At 34.4% G+C, this 20,378-nt stretch overlaps 1 protein-coding gene across 3 annotated transcripts in view; it reads right to left on the bottom strand.

Moving 5' to 3' along the window:
* LOC106477908 overlaps nt 1–20,378 on the bottom strand; it is a 59,903-nt gene that overhangs the window by 28,697 nt on the left and 10,828 nt on the right. For 2 of the 3 annotated variants that reach the window (XM_022381529.1, XM_022381527.1), the window contains exon 4: nt 11,397–11,462. In XM_022381529.1, coding sequence (XP_022237237.1) covers nt 11,397–11,462 — 66 coding nt within the window. The remainder of the gene's footprint in view (nt 1–11,396; nt 11,463–20,378) is intronic. The other variant, XM_022381528.1, reaches the window with a different exon arrangement.

Here is a 20,378-nt window from a genome sequence, read left to right as displayed (position 1 = left end):
TGATAGCTCTGTAACCAAACAAAATTGAAGGCTACAAAAATTATGGTTTGTCTGATCAACGACAATTTTATACTCAGTAATTTACATTTCGTTTTGTACATTTTTGGAGGGGTGGAGGATAGAATAGAGAAAAGAAGATGCCTAGAGAAAATGTGTCATGTTTGTCACACTAGAGGAAATTCAGGATTTTTTAGATATTGCCTTGTAGAATTAAGAAATTAAAACTTGTATACTATTAAAATATGAATTATTAGCTAAGATTTAAAGCTATACTAATTGGTATAACATAAACAAAAAGTAGTTTAATAAAATTCTGAATGTGTCATGCACAGTATAGGATGGCTGTGGCGATAGGGTTAATTCAAATCAGATGACTTTTTCATAATATTATTATTTGAAAAACTTTTTTTTTTTTACATACTTTGAAAAATTTTAAATGTTCTTGTCACTAGGCTTTCTGCTGAGAAACACTGGTATGATACTTTTAGCTCATAGATAATAATGAAAGATAATAATTATAACTGTAATCAATGAGAACAAATTCTGAAAGTTCTGATGTCTAAGAATGTTAATGTCAACAACTTCAATATATCTTATTTTATATATCTCTTTCCATCAACTATATCCATTAACCATCTGTCATTGGCACTGGTCTGACTCTGTTTCTGTGAAGCTAAACATAATAATATTTACTATAATTCTGAATCTACTGAATTTATTTTTAAGAAATTTGGCAAGGTTATAGTAATTATAAGTCTGTCATATACAAAAAAAAAGCAGATGTTTTATAAAGTATGACAACCACAGACTTGTCTGTGAATTTACAAAAACTTTACTGAGTAAGTTTGAGTGAAAGGTGACTTTCATAATAAGAATAATAATACATCTTTTCATCTTAATGTTTTCATATTTCACTCGCATAACCTCTAGAATGTCCTAAATGAATATCAAAAGTTTTTTGGTAAAACTTTATATTTTCTCTACCCCTAACACTAACTGTAGTAAAATCATCAATGTATAGAGGAATGAAAAAAATGACATTGAGGGATGTGTCACGTGGGCATGACATCTTTTCATAGATCCAGTAAAGCAAGAAAATTAGAGGTCCTAAGTTCATATTCAGGCTTGCCAATGTCTGTAGTATGTGTCTCTAATTGTGTGGACACTCAAAAAATCATATAAAAGTAGAAAGAAAACCTAAAATAGATAATTTGGAATGCAGATGCATCACATGACAAAGAAATGTTCTTTTTAATATTAAGATACTAAAGCTTACATAACATTAAAATTTAAATTAAAAAATATGTTTTGATGCCAAGTTTATATGTACATTAGTAATATTTGGTTAATTACATTTTTTTATGTAACTGTACAAGGTCATGACATGTATCTTTTGACCCTGTAGTGTGCATAGGGTTAAACATTCAGTAACAGGTGTTCATATCAGCCATCATCACATATATATGTTAGCTAATTACAGGATATACACAATTTTGAATGCTTAGGGAATATGACATTAAAATTTACTAAAATTACAGCTTTACATCTAAAAGAGATTGAAAGACTTCTAAAAATTCAATAATTTGTTAGTTATAATCAATTTACAACTCTTTAACAAAAAAACACTGACAAAAGTCAATCTTACCTACTTAGGAATACACTGCATCAATTCATTAAACCCAAAACAACTTTTTTTTTTGCACCACAGTTATGAAAAACAAAGCAATTCCAATTATATCGCAATTTTATTGGCTATACTAAATCATTCATATACTTATTTGTTTTTGAAGTTAACATATTCCTGATCTGAAAATGTATTCCAATAAATACTCACCTCTACACAGAAATGCTCTCTTCCTTACATGTCTGCCTATGAGATTTGCATGCCACTAGCCTTAAGGTAACTCCCATCTAAACTCATTGTGCTGGTGCTTGTCACACCCAGCACTTTGGGTTCTCACCTCTTCACCTGCAGTTGGTCACGTTTTCTGCTGACAGTTGTTTTTCATTTTCTCCCCTATGGTCTTTTTCACCTGGTTTGTGGTTGGCCATGATTGATGTGTTGGACACCTTCCTACACATCCCTACTGAACCATCCTCCATATGTTTTCTATGTTCCATCCATCAGATTCACATTTTCCCATTCTTTGCTCTTCCCTTTGTTATAGTGTTGGTCTCTTTTGTATTAATTTGTATTGCAAGGGTCTTTGATCACTATCTTCATAGCTTGGGGGAATTGGCATGGTGATTGGCTCATGCCCATATTACTTCTGGTGTTCCTTTACCAATTCCCAAGAAAGATTTTTTTCTTCACTAATGATTCCCTCTTAGATTTAGGTGCATCTCTGGACAGTGACATGACTTATGGCATTTGGATGCAAAATGGGCATTTACTCACCTCAATGTGTTCAAACTTCTCGTGAAGCATTGGGCATGAATAATCGTTAAAAGTTCTTTTACATTTATGTTCATTTGTGGAAAATGTATTTGTAAAACTAATAAGTTTAAATGTACATAAAATGAAGTTTTAAAAGATACGGAAATAGAATTTATAGCTTGTAGAAACCAAAGCATTACTTGTTTTAGCCCTACGCGACAGAAAGGGTCAAAGCTTTCTAATCTCATCATCAGTAATATGTTGAAAGTGCCCACACCATTTGTATGATTGAGCATATGTTGACCTTTGTATTTGCTAACAAACAACAGTCTTGACATCAGATAGAGGTTTATCTCAATGTGTAATGAAGAAGAAAGTTTAGATTATAAGTTGCATTTTAAAACTGCAAAGTTTTATGAATGATAAGTGTTGTTATTTTAAGTAGTTTCTATAATAACAAAATGATTGGATAAACAGTAAGTCATTCATTTATTATATTTAGTTGTAGCAAAATGAACTTCAATAGAAATGCCTCTTGACAATCGTAATCCTTTAAACTTTAGTGACTTATAAGGCTAAAAATAAAAATAAGCATCCTTTTCAGGACAAATATATCTTAGATGTAGAAATGAAAAACTTCAGGAAATGCAAAAAGTATGATTAAATATAGAAATGAGAACTAAAATCAGTACATAAATGTCATAATGATACTATCCAGCTCTAGAAATAGCAAAAAGTATGTCATGCATGTTAAATACTGAAGCAAAAATTTTTGAACTAATGAATTGGTGGAGTGTTTTACACATAAAGCAACTGATAATTGTAAAAGTATGTGAAGTAAATTATTGATTATAATATTTACCTCGTTAAAATGATGTGTGATATAAACTAACATGTGTAACAATGTTATAATATTTGTTTCATTAAAATAATAGTTTTACTTGTAACTTTTAGAATATAATTAAATATGGACATTGATGACATGTTGAGACATTATGATGAGATCATCATGGTGCCAGTGCCCTCTGGTTCCACTTTGTGGAACTATTACATCAAAGACAAAATCCTGTGGGAGTAATTAGGGGGAATTTTCTTGTGTCTAAAGGCTACCGCCTCAGTCAGGGGTTAGCAGGCAACAGGGAGGGGGAGAGATAACCACAGGTCACCATACTTCAATCTACCCACTGTCTCTTCCAGAGTATGCTTTTTTCCCAAATCCACATCAAGCCAGGATGATGGAAAGCACTCAAATCATCCATCCTGGCTCTACCAGTGCTTATTGTGAGATGGGTTGTTCTGCAAGACCACTTGTGGTATCTTTGTGGCATACAAATCTACTAAATTATCCAATCCAGACTGTACCACCTCCATGGACATTCAAAGAAAAAGCCAGTACCGGAGAAGTGACTGCCTACTTCTTTGGTTCACACTTTTCAGCTTTTAAAAATAGGGATTCTTAATCACTCATTGCATTGACTCCACTGAAAGATTTTTCCAGCTGGTAGTATGATGGAAATCTGGGTGCTTCTGTGTGTCTCCTCAATGCAAACCCTACCCCTTCTTCGAGCAGTGCATGGGAGATCCTTGCTATTTAATAATTCCTAGATGATAAGGGGTGGACCATGGAGAATCCTCACTGGTTGGGCTTAGCACAATACAGTGAGAAGTGGAGCAATGGTGACACTGTCAATGTAGTACAGGTCACCCCTGATGAGCATATGCTGTATGATTGATTTTTGCACCAATCACGTTACACGTATTGCCATCGGGTGTCACACTCCCTGGGCTTCCATTGGGGCACTTTCTGAAAGGAGCTTATCTAGGTAAAATTTTGCACCAGCCCTTCCATCACTTCATCATTGGATTCTAGTATTTCTGTGTGCAGAAGTAATTGTCTCGGAAGTTAACACTTTCCTAACCTGAAAATGTATTTTTGATAGATACTCACATCTTCTAATTTCTCACCCATCCTCCCCACTTCCGGGGCACATTCTTTTCTTGCTCTGTCAAAGAATGGTGTTATCACTAATGCAAATGCATTGTGGGAGTTTCTGCGCACGGAGGTTGTGTTGCCCTTCTGCTGATGGAGGGCTTTTGTCAAGATAGTCACTGACAAGAAGAGTGATGGACCAGATGTCAAGTAGTGAGAGGACAAAAGTGAAAGGTCTGGAATTGGAAGGTTAGAGGTATATTGATCTGGGCAAGAAACAAGAGTGAAAGAGCAAAGTCAAGGAAGAAGAAAAAACCTAGGAAGATAATGAGGACTGGAGTAATAAAACTTCAGTCCAGGTCTTCAATGAGACATGAACACTACCAAAGACCATGTGCACAAGAAGGTGGAAGGTGTACAGTTAAGGGAAGCACAACTCGGCCCAACAAATCCCAATAGCAGATGAACAAAGTAAAGAGAGATAGAGCAAAAGAACTGGAACAGGCTAAGCTGGTAAAAAGAAGGGAACAAACTTCTACAGCAAACCCCATGGATCGTGAAGAAGTGAGAAAAGGCAGAGTTAGGAAAGGGAATACAGGAGGATGGTGAGAAAAAGATGAAGATGTAAAAATGAGGAATCAGAGAATGAAATAGAAGACAAGGGGCCTGATCCTCAAGCAGGTCAGACAGATACCAAAGACAAGAAAGGAAGAATGTCTGCAAGTCAGGACAAAAATTGGGTTCATGGAATGAAGAACAAGAACTTTAAAAAACACAAGAAAAAGATAAGGAAAGCCAAAATGAAATTGAAAGATAAGGTCATATCTCGAATGGCAAGCCACTACATAGAGCAAACAGTTTAAATTCATAGTCCAAGAGGCCATTCCCAATTGAAGACAAAGAACATCAGCTGAAGAAACAGGAGTAGGAGGCCTAATAAACATGTGGTAATCCACAATATGTTGAACAAAGACTCAAACATTCCCAACAATTAACAAACTTTCAGAAGATACAGTAGAAATAAGGTCTGTGTGTATAACATCATAACTCACTAAGTTACTGTGCATGGAGGTTCTGTCACCCTACTACTGGTGGAAGGTTGTTGTCACATGATGACATTATCATGCAAATGGGGCAGTTCATTTTAAACACATGAATTAGATGAAAGTTACCTCAAGGCTAGCAGCATGCAACTCTCATATGCAGATGTGTGAGGAAGACAGTATTTCTACATGCGAAGGTGAGTTTTTGTGTCAGAAAGAGCTTTTATTTATCATAATTAATATGATCTGTTTTATGATCTAGATATAAATGTTGGAAGAACTAAAGGTACATTCAGTAATATAAAAATTGCATCAAAATCCTGCAGAAACACAATGAAAAATACTGTTTTTGTTAAATAGTTACAAATAAATAATTCATATCACACACAAACCACTTTATCATCATATCACCTAAATGTTCAAAGCTGAGCAACTTAATTGATTACCTATGAGCAGTAATTATATCATTTAGTGTCACGTAAGCTAATCAGTTAATCAAAATTATTATTGTTTGTCATTATTCTAACAATTGATTAATCAAATTTACAATTAAATCACTGTCATGAAAATAATCAAAATTAGGGCTTCTAATTATTACTATTTTTGATTATTCCAACAGTACAAGAAATCAAAATATTTGTACTATGGTTATTTGCTGTTAATCTTATAAGTTATTTTTTTACTTCAAACTTGTTTAGCTTTGGTGATTTGGGGGAGGGCTCACAATTTGAGGGCCTCGGGTGTGATTTCCATTATTACCATACTTGCTCATCCTGTTTTTGGTATGCCAAAGCTGCTGAGGCTAATGAGGAATGGCAACTAGTTGGCAGCAACCTGCCACCAACCCCCTCCTTTTTTGCTTGTATGTACCATGGTTTGAGGGAGACTGTATTCATCAATTAATAAAATGTCATCAGTGAATGGGGAGATTGATTAATCGATTGTAAAGTATCACTAACCACCCAGTTCTTTCAAATGATACAGTTTTTTACTGAAAAATGTATTACATGTATATGCAAAAGTATTTATTGTATTTAGCACTCAGAACTGAATGTTAAACAAATACTTAACAACTAATACTTATCTGAATATTAGTTCTAAAAATGCATTACGTACATTCTAGATCTAATCTGTAAATATCTAATTTTATATTCCCTTCATATAAACAACTTCAATTTTACATTTTTAGTATTAAAATGGATTTCAAACAGGTACTTACCTCTGAAATACTAAAAGCCTTTCCTTGTTGAATTTGCTCTCATACTATCAACAGTCATGTAACTTTAGGTTATGAATATTTTTGACACAATGTTCAACATGCACCAAGTTAACCAAAGTTCTCCACTCTTCCACTTTCCATGTGTATTACTGCACACATGTCAAGAGAATAAACACAAGTTTTACTTGCCTGCTATAATCCAGATTTCTTATTTGCAGTCAGAAATGAAAAACCATATATCTTCTGATTGTGGGGAGTTATATAGGAATGTATTTCAGAAGTACCTGTTTAAAATTAATTTTAATTATAACAATTTAAAAATTCAAATCAGGTAAATATATTGTTGAAATACTAAAAGCCAGAATATGTGCACTGAAATGGAGAATAAAACCACAGAGAGTCTAAAGTCCACTGGTTCACCAATAACTGGGATCTTAGGCAAGAAGGTAACAACCAGGACCATAATAAATGAAAGGTGTAATGAAGCAGAGTTTGAGTAGAATCCAGAACCAAAGTAAAAGCCAATGGAGTGGATTGATGGGAGAGTCAAGTGCAGTGGACCAGCTTCATAAGACCCCAAAATGAGCAAACTTGGAAAGAAAGGCACTCTTCTCAGCAAGTTATCTCATCACCCTAGACACACTTTTTTAAATAATATATATATAAAAAAAGGGGGGGAATAGGCAATATGTGGTCACAGGTGGTTGCATAACAGGTATTCAGGTTCAATGTATAGTACTTTGTCCTGTACCTTTAGTGGAAGATTCTTTAGAAAGAGACCCGTAATAACTGATGACTGGACATGCTCCTTGGACTAACGCTCTCTACATCTGAAAAGGCTAGCGAAATCACAAAAACAGGCCAATCAGTGAGCACTCAAAAAGAATTGAAAAGGCACAGCATGCAGTTCATCATCTAGTTAGAACTATGAAACATCATATAAAAAAATGGTGGTCTCATCTCTGATATTTCAAATGCTACAAGGATGTGCACATGGAGGTGGGAAAAGTAACTGCCAAGGTTTCATCAGCCACAGAATAGTGTCCTCTTCTCACTTTCAGAGGGCATCACACACACTCATGGAGCATAAGCAAGATAGTGGTATTTCATCCAATAAAACTGTAGATAAATACATAACATTCAAGATTGCCAATTGGATGAATCTATTCAAACATGGAGCCTCATATTATAAAGAAGAGACCAAGATTTGTTTTTAATTGAATGACTCCTCAACCCCAGACATCCTTGTAACTGTCAAAAGAGGCATTGGGTAGTCTAATCAACTATGGATTACCATACACAACCTAAGTATGGACCCCAGCAATAGTTAAGCAGGTAAGAGTGAAGACCTCAACTGCTAGGAATTCCATCTGCATTAGAAAATTACAACTGGAGTTAAATGGAATCCCAAAGCTGAAGAGACAGTAAAGTGATGTTAAATAATTTTAAGAACATATTCAAATTCATCCACATGCTGGCTTACAGAATATCTTCTAAAAGGTACTGTGACTTGCGTGTCAAAGATATCTCTTAATAACTAATTTGGTGAGATGTAACCCAAAATTCACTTAAAAGGTGTTTGGGATGAGTCAGGGAAGGTAACACAATAAATAAGAAACACTGGTTATCTTCACTCCCAGCCCATGTCTTAGGTAGGAAGGCTCATTTTGGGTATCAGGCCTTGCAAGAAAATAAAGTATATGAAGCACTAAAAGCAAACAATGAGAGAACATAATGGCTCGAAAGAAGAATAAGTTAAGAAATGTAAAACGAAACCTAAGCCTAATTTAAAACAATGTCTGGGAACTCAGGGTTATTAAAATAAAAAGTTCAGAAGAGGGCATTGAATAATGGAATCAAAAGATAATTATCAGTTTCTGTAGCATCTAAAAGTGGCACATAAGGCAGCTGTGTAACCAGCTTTGGAAGAAGCTGATAAGCCATGAACAAGGCACAGTATGTAAGGAAAGAAGCAATTATAATTGAGTTGGAGAAAACAAGATATTATATCTAATGCATCAACTCTAGAAGATAGCTCAAAGACACTGATAGTCAGTCAGGAAAGAGTGTTGGCAAGAATGTGCTAACAATCAAGCCTCTCTGGAAAAGTATTCAGCTTCTCAGAGAAAAATGGATGTTCGAGGTTACCAAAGATGTTTCCAAGATGGTAATGGGAGTGATTTTCCATGAAAAAGTCAATATAATTGAGCAAATCATTGCTGATCTAGCCAAAGTAGTGGAATGAGGATCCAGAATTTCGAGTAACTGATCTTGGCAAGAAAGGGAATGTGACAGGCTTGAAGGTGAATCATGTTGAGAATGAACACAACGCAGAAGAAAACTTTAGCAAATGAGGGAATGTAAAGAAATATGGCCCTGATTGGTTATATGTAAGCCCCCACTGTACAATTATGTATGAATTGACATAGAATGGTGATGTAGAAAGGGCAGAAACTTGAGAGAAGCATGATGGATAGTCCAAATTCTTACATATTTATATAAACTACTGTCTGAAAAATCCAAGAACCAGACTTATGCTGATTTCTCCATCACAATGCCCCAACCAGTGGGAAAGACATCTGTATAAACATGAAATTCTATATGATGTGAAAAAAAAAGTAGATCCTGCTGTCATGAACTCTAATTTCATCCAAAACTAGGGAAACTAGAGAGTGATGCAAGAGTTATGCTGTGTGATAGCAAAAAACTGGTTCAGATGAAACTCCTGCAGACACAAAACGATGCAAGATTGTTTGTTTGTTGAGTTTCACATAAATCTACATGAAGGTTATCTGCACCAGTCGTCCCTAATTTTGAAGTGACAGACAACATGAAGGTTATCTGCACCAGTCGTCCCTAATTTTGAAGTGACAGACAACATGAGGGCAATCTGCAAAAGTCATCCCTAATTTTGAAGTGATGGACTCCAAAGAAGACAAGCAGCCAATGCCACCCACTAGCAATTCTTGGGCTACTCTAGTCAGACTGAATAGTTGGATTTAACTATCACTCTTATAATGCACACATGGTCTCCAAGAAATGAAGAACAACTGTTTTGGAGGCAATAGGATGCAAACCATGGAGCTGCACCTCCACACTCTGGCACACTAACCACTGTACCATGCCTACTACATGCAGGAAGAAGGTCTTACCAGTCAAGCAGAAAATATTGCTTATGGGGGGAAGGGCACCTTGCAACACAGCATATTGGGCTGAGGTATCAAAGGCTCATAAAAGCCAGGTAGTGAAAGACACTACACTGGTAAGTGTCACAGTAAAGGAAGAATAGAATGTAGAAATTTTAAATAAATCAGGGGAATGCAAGGAACAGAAGATGATGCCTCCAAAAAATACCTGCATGACAAACAAAAAGAATAAGATGGCTATTAATAATTTGTTGATTTCTAAAGGCACCATTCATGACTTGATTATCAGGGGTGTGGGAAATATAAATATTATAAAACTGAATTGTCAAACATGACTATAACACCCTTAGGTGCAACAGAAATTGGTTCAAGATTTAAAATAGAATGTACGTAATAGAAATTAGACAAGCAGAAACTTCTCTAGAATTGGGGCTAGCTGACAAAATTTGTTCTGCAAACATTAAAAGCAATGGGCTTAAACAAAAATCATTAATGTTTATGATCCTGAGAAAAAAGAAGTTGCTCCACAGTTTAAGTATCCACACTAACATGAAAATACACCATAGCAAACAATTTAGAATTAACAGCCCGAATAAGTTGATCAATAAGAGCTGACAATATAGCCATGGGATCTACCTGCATGTTAAACGAAGACCGCATGAGTAAAATCTCCATAGAATTTGTAGAATTTGTAATACTGGCATAATCATTAGCAACAGAATTAATGTTGATTTAAGAACTGAAAGGGAGCAAAGTTACAAATACAACTATCAAGAGAAAAAATTGTTGACAGAGCTTATGTATGTTCTCTTGACACATATACAACTAGTCAAGTGGAAACTCTGAGTAAATTTATGTCAAAGATATTCTGAACTTAAAGCAACATGATTATTGACAGCAGAAGAGCAAAGACAACAAGAAGAGGTTTTTAGTATTTCATAAGAAAGTCACCTGATTTGAATAACTTAAATTTCAACAACTGTTGCATTTTTCAAATTATTTTTAGTTATCCTCAACAATCAGACTGTCTTTTGAGATGGCTCTTCACATGATTTCTACAAATAACATATTATGGTGGTCATCCACCTATTAATCACTTCTGTTGATGCCATTCTTCAGTTCCTGTATTTATTCTAATCCCTTGTTGGAATACAGCCCACATATGTTTTAAATTATGAAGTGCCAATACCAAGCATATTAATTAAAACTATAACATTTTGATTATAAAAAGTTTTCGCAAAAACAACTTATGACATTATTATCAAGGTGCTTATTTGTTTAGTTTTGCAGAAACTTTTGACTTATGAATCTAAGCAATTAAATCCAAACTTATATTCAGATTTGTTCTATAAAATATCAAAGTCTCTGTCATTATATTTTTAGTAAATGTGTACGTTGACAGATGATCTGCATTGCATCAAGGATATTCAGAACCTAAAGTCACATGAATGTTGACAGCATGAGAGCAAATGTAACAAGGAAAGGCTTTTAGCATTTCAGGGGTAAGACAACTGACCCACACACACACAAATGTAAGGTCAAGGGCTACCCAATCAAATTTAGCTTGTCCTTTTTAGTTGTTCATAATACACCTACCACTTTTACATGAGGAATTATTACTTTATGTACCAACTATCATTTTTCTGAGTTGCATATTCACAAAAACAAAAATCAAACTTACCCTGAAGCCTTCTCTTTCTTGCATACAATGGTTCAGCTGTGAATCTAGTTTGGTGAGATTTACCTGCTGATTAAAAAAAATTACAAGTGCTCAAAAAATGTGAATGGGTAATTAAAATATCACAAGTTCTTTTATAAGCTGTTTCTTAAGTTATTTTATTACTGTTAGTGCTTCAGCCATCACTTAGCTGCACATCATATTTTTAATAACAATTACCCACATAATAAAGATCATCAATGTTCATAATTGTGCCAATATTTAATATGAGCCATATCAAGTGTACAGACTTTCTACCTATAATTCAGAATTCAGAATGATAAACTTTCATATATATATATAGATATACATATAAAATTCAATAATAAACAAATATTTTCCAGGTAAACAGTGTATTAATAATTATTTGATGTTTCTAACACACATTTTGTTTGATTTTATATTACATTATTTTTGCATAACCAAAGACAAAATTATTAAATTAAGTTTACTGATAGAGTTTTGTATCAATTTTACATTACATAGTGATAGAGTAAATATACTAATATAACAGGAGACTGAAAGAGTGTGTGTGTGTGTGTGTGTTGTGAATTATTTTGTGTACAATAAGAAAGCTGTCCAAACACACTGTTCAATTTCAGCTTAGGAATATGACTTTTCAGAAAAACAAACTAATATTGCAATAGTATTATAAAAATGTTATAAACACCTAGTGAGAGTATTTCCTACTACTGGCTACATACATTCATCAAAGTACATATATCTCAGGCTTTAAACAAACAGGTAAATACATACTGTAAACCAAAACTAAAAAAACTCTAAAATCAAACTGCTTGCAACACCAAGTGAACCATTGAACATTGTCTTAGGCTGCATGCAAAAATAATGCAATATAAAATCAAACAAATGAACTTTATAAACCAATAGGCTTAAAATTTGTGATAAAAATTATGCATACTTCAGATGTGTTTTTTCTACATTATTCTTAAATTGTCCATTTGGATTCACAATCAGAGATGTGATAAAAATAGTAGTTCATATCTAGCTTTGGTCTCCCATAAGGCCTTAAATGGACAAATTAATAGGAATGTTAGAAGGAAAAAAACATCTGCAGTTTCTGTGATTTTTATCACAAATCTTAGGTCAATTTCTTTCTAATGCTTTGTCAGTTTTCAGCATTTAAATCACAACTTTTAAAATGTGTACTTTTGTCATTTATATATCCAGTATACTAAAGACAGTAATTCCTGCATAGTTATTAATTACTAAAACTATTAAATTTTTATGCATAATAGTCATATTATTCTTAGAAATGGGTATTACAATTCTGCATATTTTTTTAATTCCTACTTTGTACTAGTGTGAAAAAATACCTAATAAACATGATAATTTCAGCTGGGGCTATGCTTGAAATCACTGAAAAATATATAACTCTCAAGAGTTATCATATGTTGAAGTATCATAATTTATAAAAGAAATACTGTATTCAAGAGAAAAAAAAGTTAACATATTTCAGGAAAAATAACTTTTTTTTCAATTTTAAGAATATAAGATTTCATTATCCACTTTACTAGTTCTTTACTGTTTGCTGTTAAACACAATGCTACACAATGGGCTAACTGCACTGTGCCCACCACAGACATCAAAACCTAGATTTTAGCATTACAAGCCTATAGAGTTACTACTAAGCCTATGTGGGGAGCTGTTCTTCACTGAAACCAAGTCTCAAGAAATTCTACATCAGTGTTGTTTGATAATTATTAGATGTGGCATTACATGGATGATTGACATAATGAGTAATTGAATGTAACATATTAACTTTGTGTGGAATTTAGAAAATAAATTGAAAGCTATTGAACATGTTGTCTTGTAACAAAGAAATATGCAAGAATTTCAGTGAGGCATTCACATATCAACCAAGTGCAATTAAATACATAGCTTTTTTATTTATACTACTGTGTATCAAAGACATAAAGACAAAATTATGATACAAAATATAGAGCATACAAGCACGTTTATTGCAAAAGTGCACTGAATGGGATGCTAATATTTTTCTTATTCAAAATTTAGGATGGTTTGTGGCAATTAAAATCACTGTGTATACTTACATCAATCACTTTAATCACTGAAAATGTCTTTGGTTCTTTTGCACTAAAAACTGTACCATTTTAGGAAAACTAAATTCTGTTGTTTCATTCGTTTTATGATTCTTATATACAACTTTTTCCACCTTTTGCAAAAGCTTCAAAAACAGTGAACAGTATAAGCTGACCAATTTGTTTATTAGAAATGTGCAAAGGCAGTGTCCACTGTAGTACATGGATCAATTAAAGCTTCAAAATATCATTTTTGTTTTACATGTGCTGTCACAGGTGTACACGTAGGCACATGTACAAATCTAATAATGCATGCTATTTGTTGCATATACAAAAGTGAAAACATGTCTCTGAAAATGTGTGGAGCAGCATAGTTGTGGTTATCCATGAAACAAACAGAAAAAATGGCAGCAAAAGGCAAAATCGATTTGAAAACATTTCAAGGTTATGGGAAATCAGAAATTACTGGATATAGTTTTAATGAAGTTAGTTACTCTGGAAATATTTGTAACATTAAAAAATAAATGTTTTATTGCTATTCCTGTGTCATAATGCTTCGCTTTAAGTACCTGTGCAATTTGCAAGCACAAATTCATTTGAAGTTGTGAATCACTGCATAAGTGTTTTTTTTTCATGAAAAAGGTTGATCTAAGCACATATGTAAATTCACTAGTTTCAGCAAGGTTTGAAATACCTAATTACTATACATCTGTGTGTGTGTGTATATATAGACAGATAGATATATACACTAGTAGTAACAATAAGCCTGTCAAAAATGATAGGGCAAATACTCCCACCCCACACCCAACAGTATACCCTAACCTCACATTTCATAGCTAACTGAAATAAATAAATTTTGCAAAATCAAGCTTGACCAACAAAGAGGCCGAAAAGTGCAGTCACAGCAGTCAAACATCAGTAAATTATTTTGTGAGCCAATCAATATTCATGAAATGAATTTATAGCATATTCATAGAGTAATTATTGGTGAAAATCAGTTAGATTAATAACTTCTAATATATACAAAAGCCAGTGAGTTTTGGTAACACTACTTCCAACAATGGCTTTTATGTCATGTTGTTTAGCAACAAAAGTATAAACTAATATTGTTGTTAGTCTATGTACTGAAAGTATAAAATGGAATGTATAGACAACAAAAGTGGAAAAATTTGTTGATTTCTTAATTTAGTCTCCGTTTATTAAAGAGGTTTGTTTTTTATAAAAAATATTGGTGATATAACAGAAAATAGCTTAATTCAGAAATTATTTAAGTTTAAAACTAAATCAATATTTGTACTTTCATGATAAATGTTATGCCCTTGGCTCTAGGTCAGGTAATCCCATACTACGTCTTTACTTTAGGCTTATTATACCAACACTCACTACACTTATATAAGGTTTCATGGCCCCTTGCACCCTATCACTAATATCGTAATGGGCAGACAGTAATCAAACTATTCTATCTGGATAAATACATTTCGGCTCCTATGACTATTTCTATTTCCAGAAATCAAGCGTGACGTGATGTGACACACACTGACTTTTATATAGGTTAGATGCTTAACAATCTTACCCTATACTTCATTGCTCAAACTGATATAAGATTAATAAGCGTCTTTTCTGAGCTCTAACTTGCAAATAATGGCATCATTGAGAACTATGATCAATTATTGTTTATATGTTATAAAATGAGTAAATTATCTATAACATTACTACCACACTTTTAAGCCTCTTGCTACAGGCTCAGGCTGAATTTGCCAAATTTGTGACTCCAAATTGACCTTATAGTTTCCATATTATAACTTCTAATATTTTTTTGTGCATCTTCACAAAATTTTGCAAGCTTTCAGTAATCATTAAGTCATTTGCAGACAAAAACTCAAAGTTTTAATGAAGTATTTTTACTAAAACCTTCTCCATGAATATATGAAATCAAAGTGTTGACTGCTTTAAGTGCAAAGTTATTTTCAAGTTAAGATTAAAAATAGTTTCCTTCATCTGAAAAACCTCAAATTTTATTGCATAACCTTTATATCCTCCAAAATACATTTCAAACGTAAAACAATACATTTTATCTACCATTTGCTCTACCCTAACTCTATACGAGGTTGGTCTAATCGACCAACCTTGTAACCACCACACACACACACAACAAAAAAAAAATCAAAAAAATCTGAAGTTAATATTTTCCTACACTGAAAATATATTCCCAATAGATGCTTACCTCTTCTCATAGTTACAAATATTCTCGAGTTGATTGCCCTCTAGTGTGCAAATTTTTGCTCACCACTGGCCTTGAACTGCCACCTAATTCCACGTGTATATCACATGGCTCAGCTGCATTTCAGCATGCAAAACTCTCCCCCAAGAGAAGTGCAACACACTATCGTGGCTGACTCCCTCTATGCAGTTGAACCCAATCTTCACTTTGAGATTATGCATGAAAAACAACACCATAGGTGGGGAGGATAGGTGGCAAGTTTCTATTGGAAATATATTTTTAGTGTAGGAAGATATTAACTTCCAATATGATTACTAACCTCCTCTCAAAGTTACAGCTAGAATACCACATTTAGCAGATGGAGGGATTGGTGTAAAATTACCTAGAATAACACACTTCAAAAGCATCTGAAGAGCACCCATGGAGTGTGCCACCTCTATGTCGAGGAGACAAACCCTTGTGAGACTGCACCACATCTGAACCAGGCATACTCCTTGCCCAAGTGGAGCCAACTGGTATTGTGTCGCAATCAAAAGGTGGAACAAGTGATCCATCCCAAATCCAAAAGGAAGCAGAATGTTTGTGGAGTAGCTAGGGCACATCGGACCATAATTGGGAGGTCAACTCCAGTCCAGACCAGCAGCACCTAGAGGAACCCAACTAGCCCCATGCAGGAGGAGAGTCCTCAGCCATTCACCTCAGGTGCAGGAACCAGAAGGAAAGAGGAGCCTCCATTCCAAGAACCTAAACCAACATGTGTGCAAATCCAACACAACCTGGAACAAAAAAGAAAAACCAGTAATGTACACCCAGACAATATCAGGAAGGTAGAAATGCAATGTGGAGGGTCCAATCCAAAACCAATTGCCTTTGGGGTTGTAATATCCAGTCCACAGTAGAAGGAAATTTCCAGTCCACTCACATGTGAGGACTTATGTTGACTGGTCCAGCTCCAACCAAAACCAGTCGCCCAGGAACTGACATCCAGGCAGTGGTAGGAAGCAGGGTTCCCAGCTAGAGAGATGAACTACAAAATATAAGGAAAATTCCAGTACAAACTGGCAGCATCTGGAATAAAACATGAGACCCATGGCAAAAGGATAGTCACCCCTTCTCCACAGGCAGTACACCACCACCCTACTCTCAGCTGAATGGAATTGTGCCCACTCAGGAGGGTTCCTCCATGATCCACCACCCCTGTGGCTAGGAGTTGGAAAGTGGTGAGGACTCCTGTACTCCACTGGAAAAAGGGGAGAGCATTGGAGAGTCTGGAGGAATGCATCACTGGAGAAAATGCAATGGGTGACCACAAAACCCTATTTTGAAAAGCAGACCGTTCCCAATTCCGGCAATCTAAGGAATGTTAGAGATGGGCAGTAATCATCAGTGTGTGGTCTGGTATGAACATATTCAAGACGCAATATACCAAGCAAGCAGTCTTGTGAAACACTCCATCTTAACAGTAAGCTTGATAGACCTCATAGATCTCACGGTGCAGATATCAAGTCTAAAAATGGTGATTGAAGTCTAGGTGCTTCAACAGGCTAAGAACATGCCTGCACAGCAAAGGAATAAGGGAGAAACTGTCCAAGTCTGCATTATTTCTGATTAAAGCCCTCAGGTAAAAGCAGAATTGTTTGTAGATTTGGAGATCCCTTGGTCTGCATGAAAGAAGCCATCTCCTGATGAACTATAGCCAACACTTCCTCCACTGTTAACACCAAACCTGCAGGCATTGTCATAACTGTTGAACACTTGTACCATTGGTAGCCATTGTAGTCATAATAGTAAATTGTAAGTCAAAAAATATTGACTGATTACTGGTAATTTAGTAAGAAATAGAATTCACAACCAAATAAAGAAATCCAACTCGACAGTGGATTATAAACAAACTTTGAAACGTGAAAATCAGTAAATGAATATTTTCAAAATGCACTAAGGAGAAAAACAAAAGGGCTGAAATCAAGCACTAGGTTTTAAATATGTTGTGCTAAAAAAAGAAGTGAAGATCGGGTTTAATTGCATAGAGGGAATCAGCTGGGATAGGAGGGTGTGTCGTACTCCTATTGTTGGAAGGTTGTCACATGCTAATTTGCATACTTAAACACAGCTGAACCATATAGTATACATGTGGAATTAGTTAGGAGTTCTACACTAGTGGTTAGCAAAGATTTGCTCATTAGATAGCAGTCAAATCGAGTATAGCTGTAACTATGAGTTGAGTTAAGTAACTGTACCAGGATTACCCTTTTGTTCTTTCTAGAATGACTTGTAACATGAAACTACATTTGTTTATACTAAATAGTTTTAAATTCATAACAATATACATCTGTTTATATTTAAATTTTATTGTTTTATTGCCCTTTGAACTGTATCCAACTAATATTCCCACCACACAAGTTGTACAGAACTTGGCAAATGTGTATGTCACATTACCCTATTGAATTACATAATGCACAGACTACTCGTGAGTTTCTCCTTAGTGTACCTCAAGAAAAACTGTTATTATTATTATTCATTTTGCCTAATGTAACCTTATCTAGCCTAAAAAGTTCTAATTTTTACATTTTAGTTACCTTTATAATAATAGATAAATAACAAGAAATAAAGTATTACCTGGATCTTTTTTTTTCTGCTATCGACTATCAATGAAACTTAACCCTACTTTTTTATATTAATGGAACTACTGCACAAAATATTTTATTTGATTAAATAATGCACCAAAGAACACAGCATAATAACATGCAAAAAACAGAAATGTCCCCTAAACATCATAATTTCTCTATTTCTAACTATGCAACAAGAGCCGTTAAAAATTCAGCTAAGTTCATTGATGTGGTTCTCGTGGTATTAATGTTGTGGAAGTGAAATAGACAGTTCTCTTTATAAAAAGCAACATAATTAATAAGTCATTGGATAGATTAAAACTTTGGCTTTGAATTAGTTATAAATAATATTATATTAAACATCAGAAAGAACTACTGGCAATTTGTCAAAAAGAGGATGTGACAGGTTGGTATGGCAAGAAGGGTCCAATTTTCTAGTTTATGGCTCTGTGACCAAATAAGATTGAAGACTATAAAAATTATGCTTTGCCTGAGCAATGACAATATTAATAACAAGTAATTTATGTGAAATTTCATAATTCTCAGAAGGATGGTAAATAAATTAGAGAAGAGGGGATACCTGGAGAGCAAATGTCACAATTCTCATACTTGGGGAAATTGTGAATTTTTTTAATATTGCCGTATAATATTAAGAACTTAAAATCTATATAATATTAAAATTTGGATATGATATGATAATAAAGTAATTTAATGAAATTTTGATTGTAACTCATTAAAATCTTGTAACATGCACAGAAAAGGATGCCCATAGCCAGTGTTAAACAACATTTTGAAATTTAACACTTTCTTTACTTGAAAATGTATTTCATAGATAGATACTCACCTCTTCACAAAGTTTAGCTATCTTCCTCACAGGTCTGCCATAGACTTGCATGAGACTAGCCTTGAGGCAACTTCCACCTAATTTGAATTTGTGAATTTATGTGAATTGCAGTACTGTATGCTAACTTCATCATGTGACAAAAGCCCTCTATCAATAGGAGGGTGATACACCTCCATATGCAATAACTCCCCCTTCATTCTTCAAGGAGACAAGGAAAAAATAAAAGCTGCACCACATGTGGGGGGATGGGTGTATAAGAAGGTGAGTATCTATTTGGAAAACATTTTCAGTTAAGAAAAATGTTAACTTCCAAGATGATACCTCACCTTCTTATACAGTTTAGTTAGAAGAGAATCCTCCAGGAAGAACCCTAATGAAACCCATCGGGTGTGACACCTGATGGCAGGGGCTCCACTGGGGCACACCCATGCGAGACTGCATCTGATCTTGTCCAAGTTGTACTTATTGCTTTTAAAGGAAAAAGGGAAGAGGCAAAGAAGCTACATATGTCACACAGACAGGCAGAATGTAAACATGACCGCCCAAGTACCTGCACACAAGCAGTTGAATATTCAATAATGTACAGACCTTACCTTGTGTTCTCATCTCAACTTTATTGTCACACTCTACTGGACAGACTCCAGCTGTGGGAGGGAGGTACATTAGTTATGTAATATGGATTTCTGTGTATGTTTCAACTATACTGTCAGACTATGAGAAAGTCTCCAGCTGTGGGAGAAAGGCTCGTTTGTGATACATCATAGTTTCATATATCATGTGCTTGCCTCAACTCCACCATCAGATTCTACAGGGCTTACTCCGTCTGCAGGAGAGCATTACAGATATGGAGTATGGATAAATATAGTATTCTCTTGACCCTACTAAACAGACACTAGTTGCAGTAGGAGGACATATATATCTATCTATATATAATGAAATAAATAGCTTCAATACTATTAATTACATTAATTGTTAATAGGCAATTAAAATCAGCACTATAAAACAATAATGAATTTAATATAAAATACGCATTAACAAAATTTTAGTAAAGAATCCACTGTCAATCCCACTTGTCACCTCAACTCTCTCAGCACAGTTATAGTTTTCATGCTATAACTTTTAAATTAGTAACTGTATGTTAACAAAATTTGGCAGATTATCAGTAAATATTACAATGCTTTCATACACAAAATATCACATTTTTTTTATTAAGTCTTA

This window comes from Limulus polyphemus, unplaced genomic scaffold (assembly GCF_000517525.1).
Source record: "Limulus polyphemus unplaced genomic scaffold, Limulus_polyphemus-2.1.2 Scaffold171, whole genome shotgun sequence".
Lineage (NCBI taxonomy): Eukaryota > Metazoa > Arthropoda > Merostomata > Xiphosura > Limulidae > Limulus > Limulus polyphemus.
Note: the sequence above shows the minus strand (reverse complement) of the source record. Positions and strands in the feature narration are given on the sequence as shown.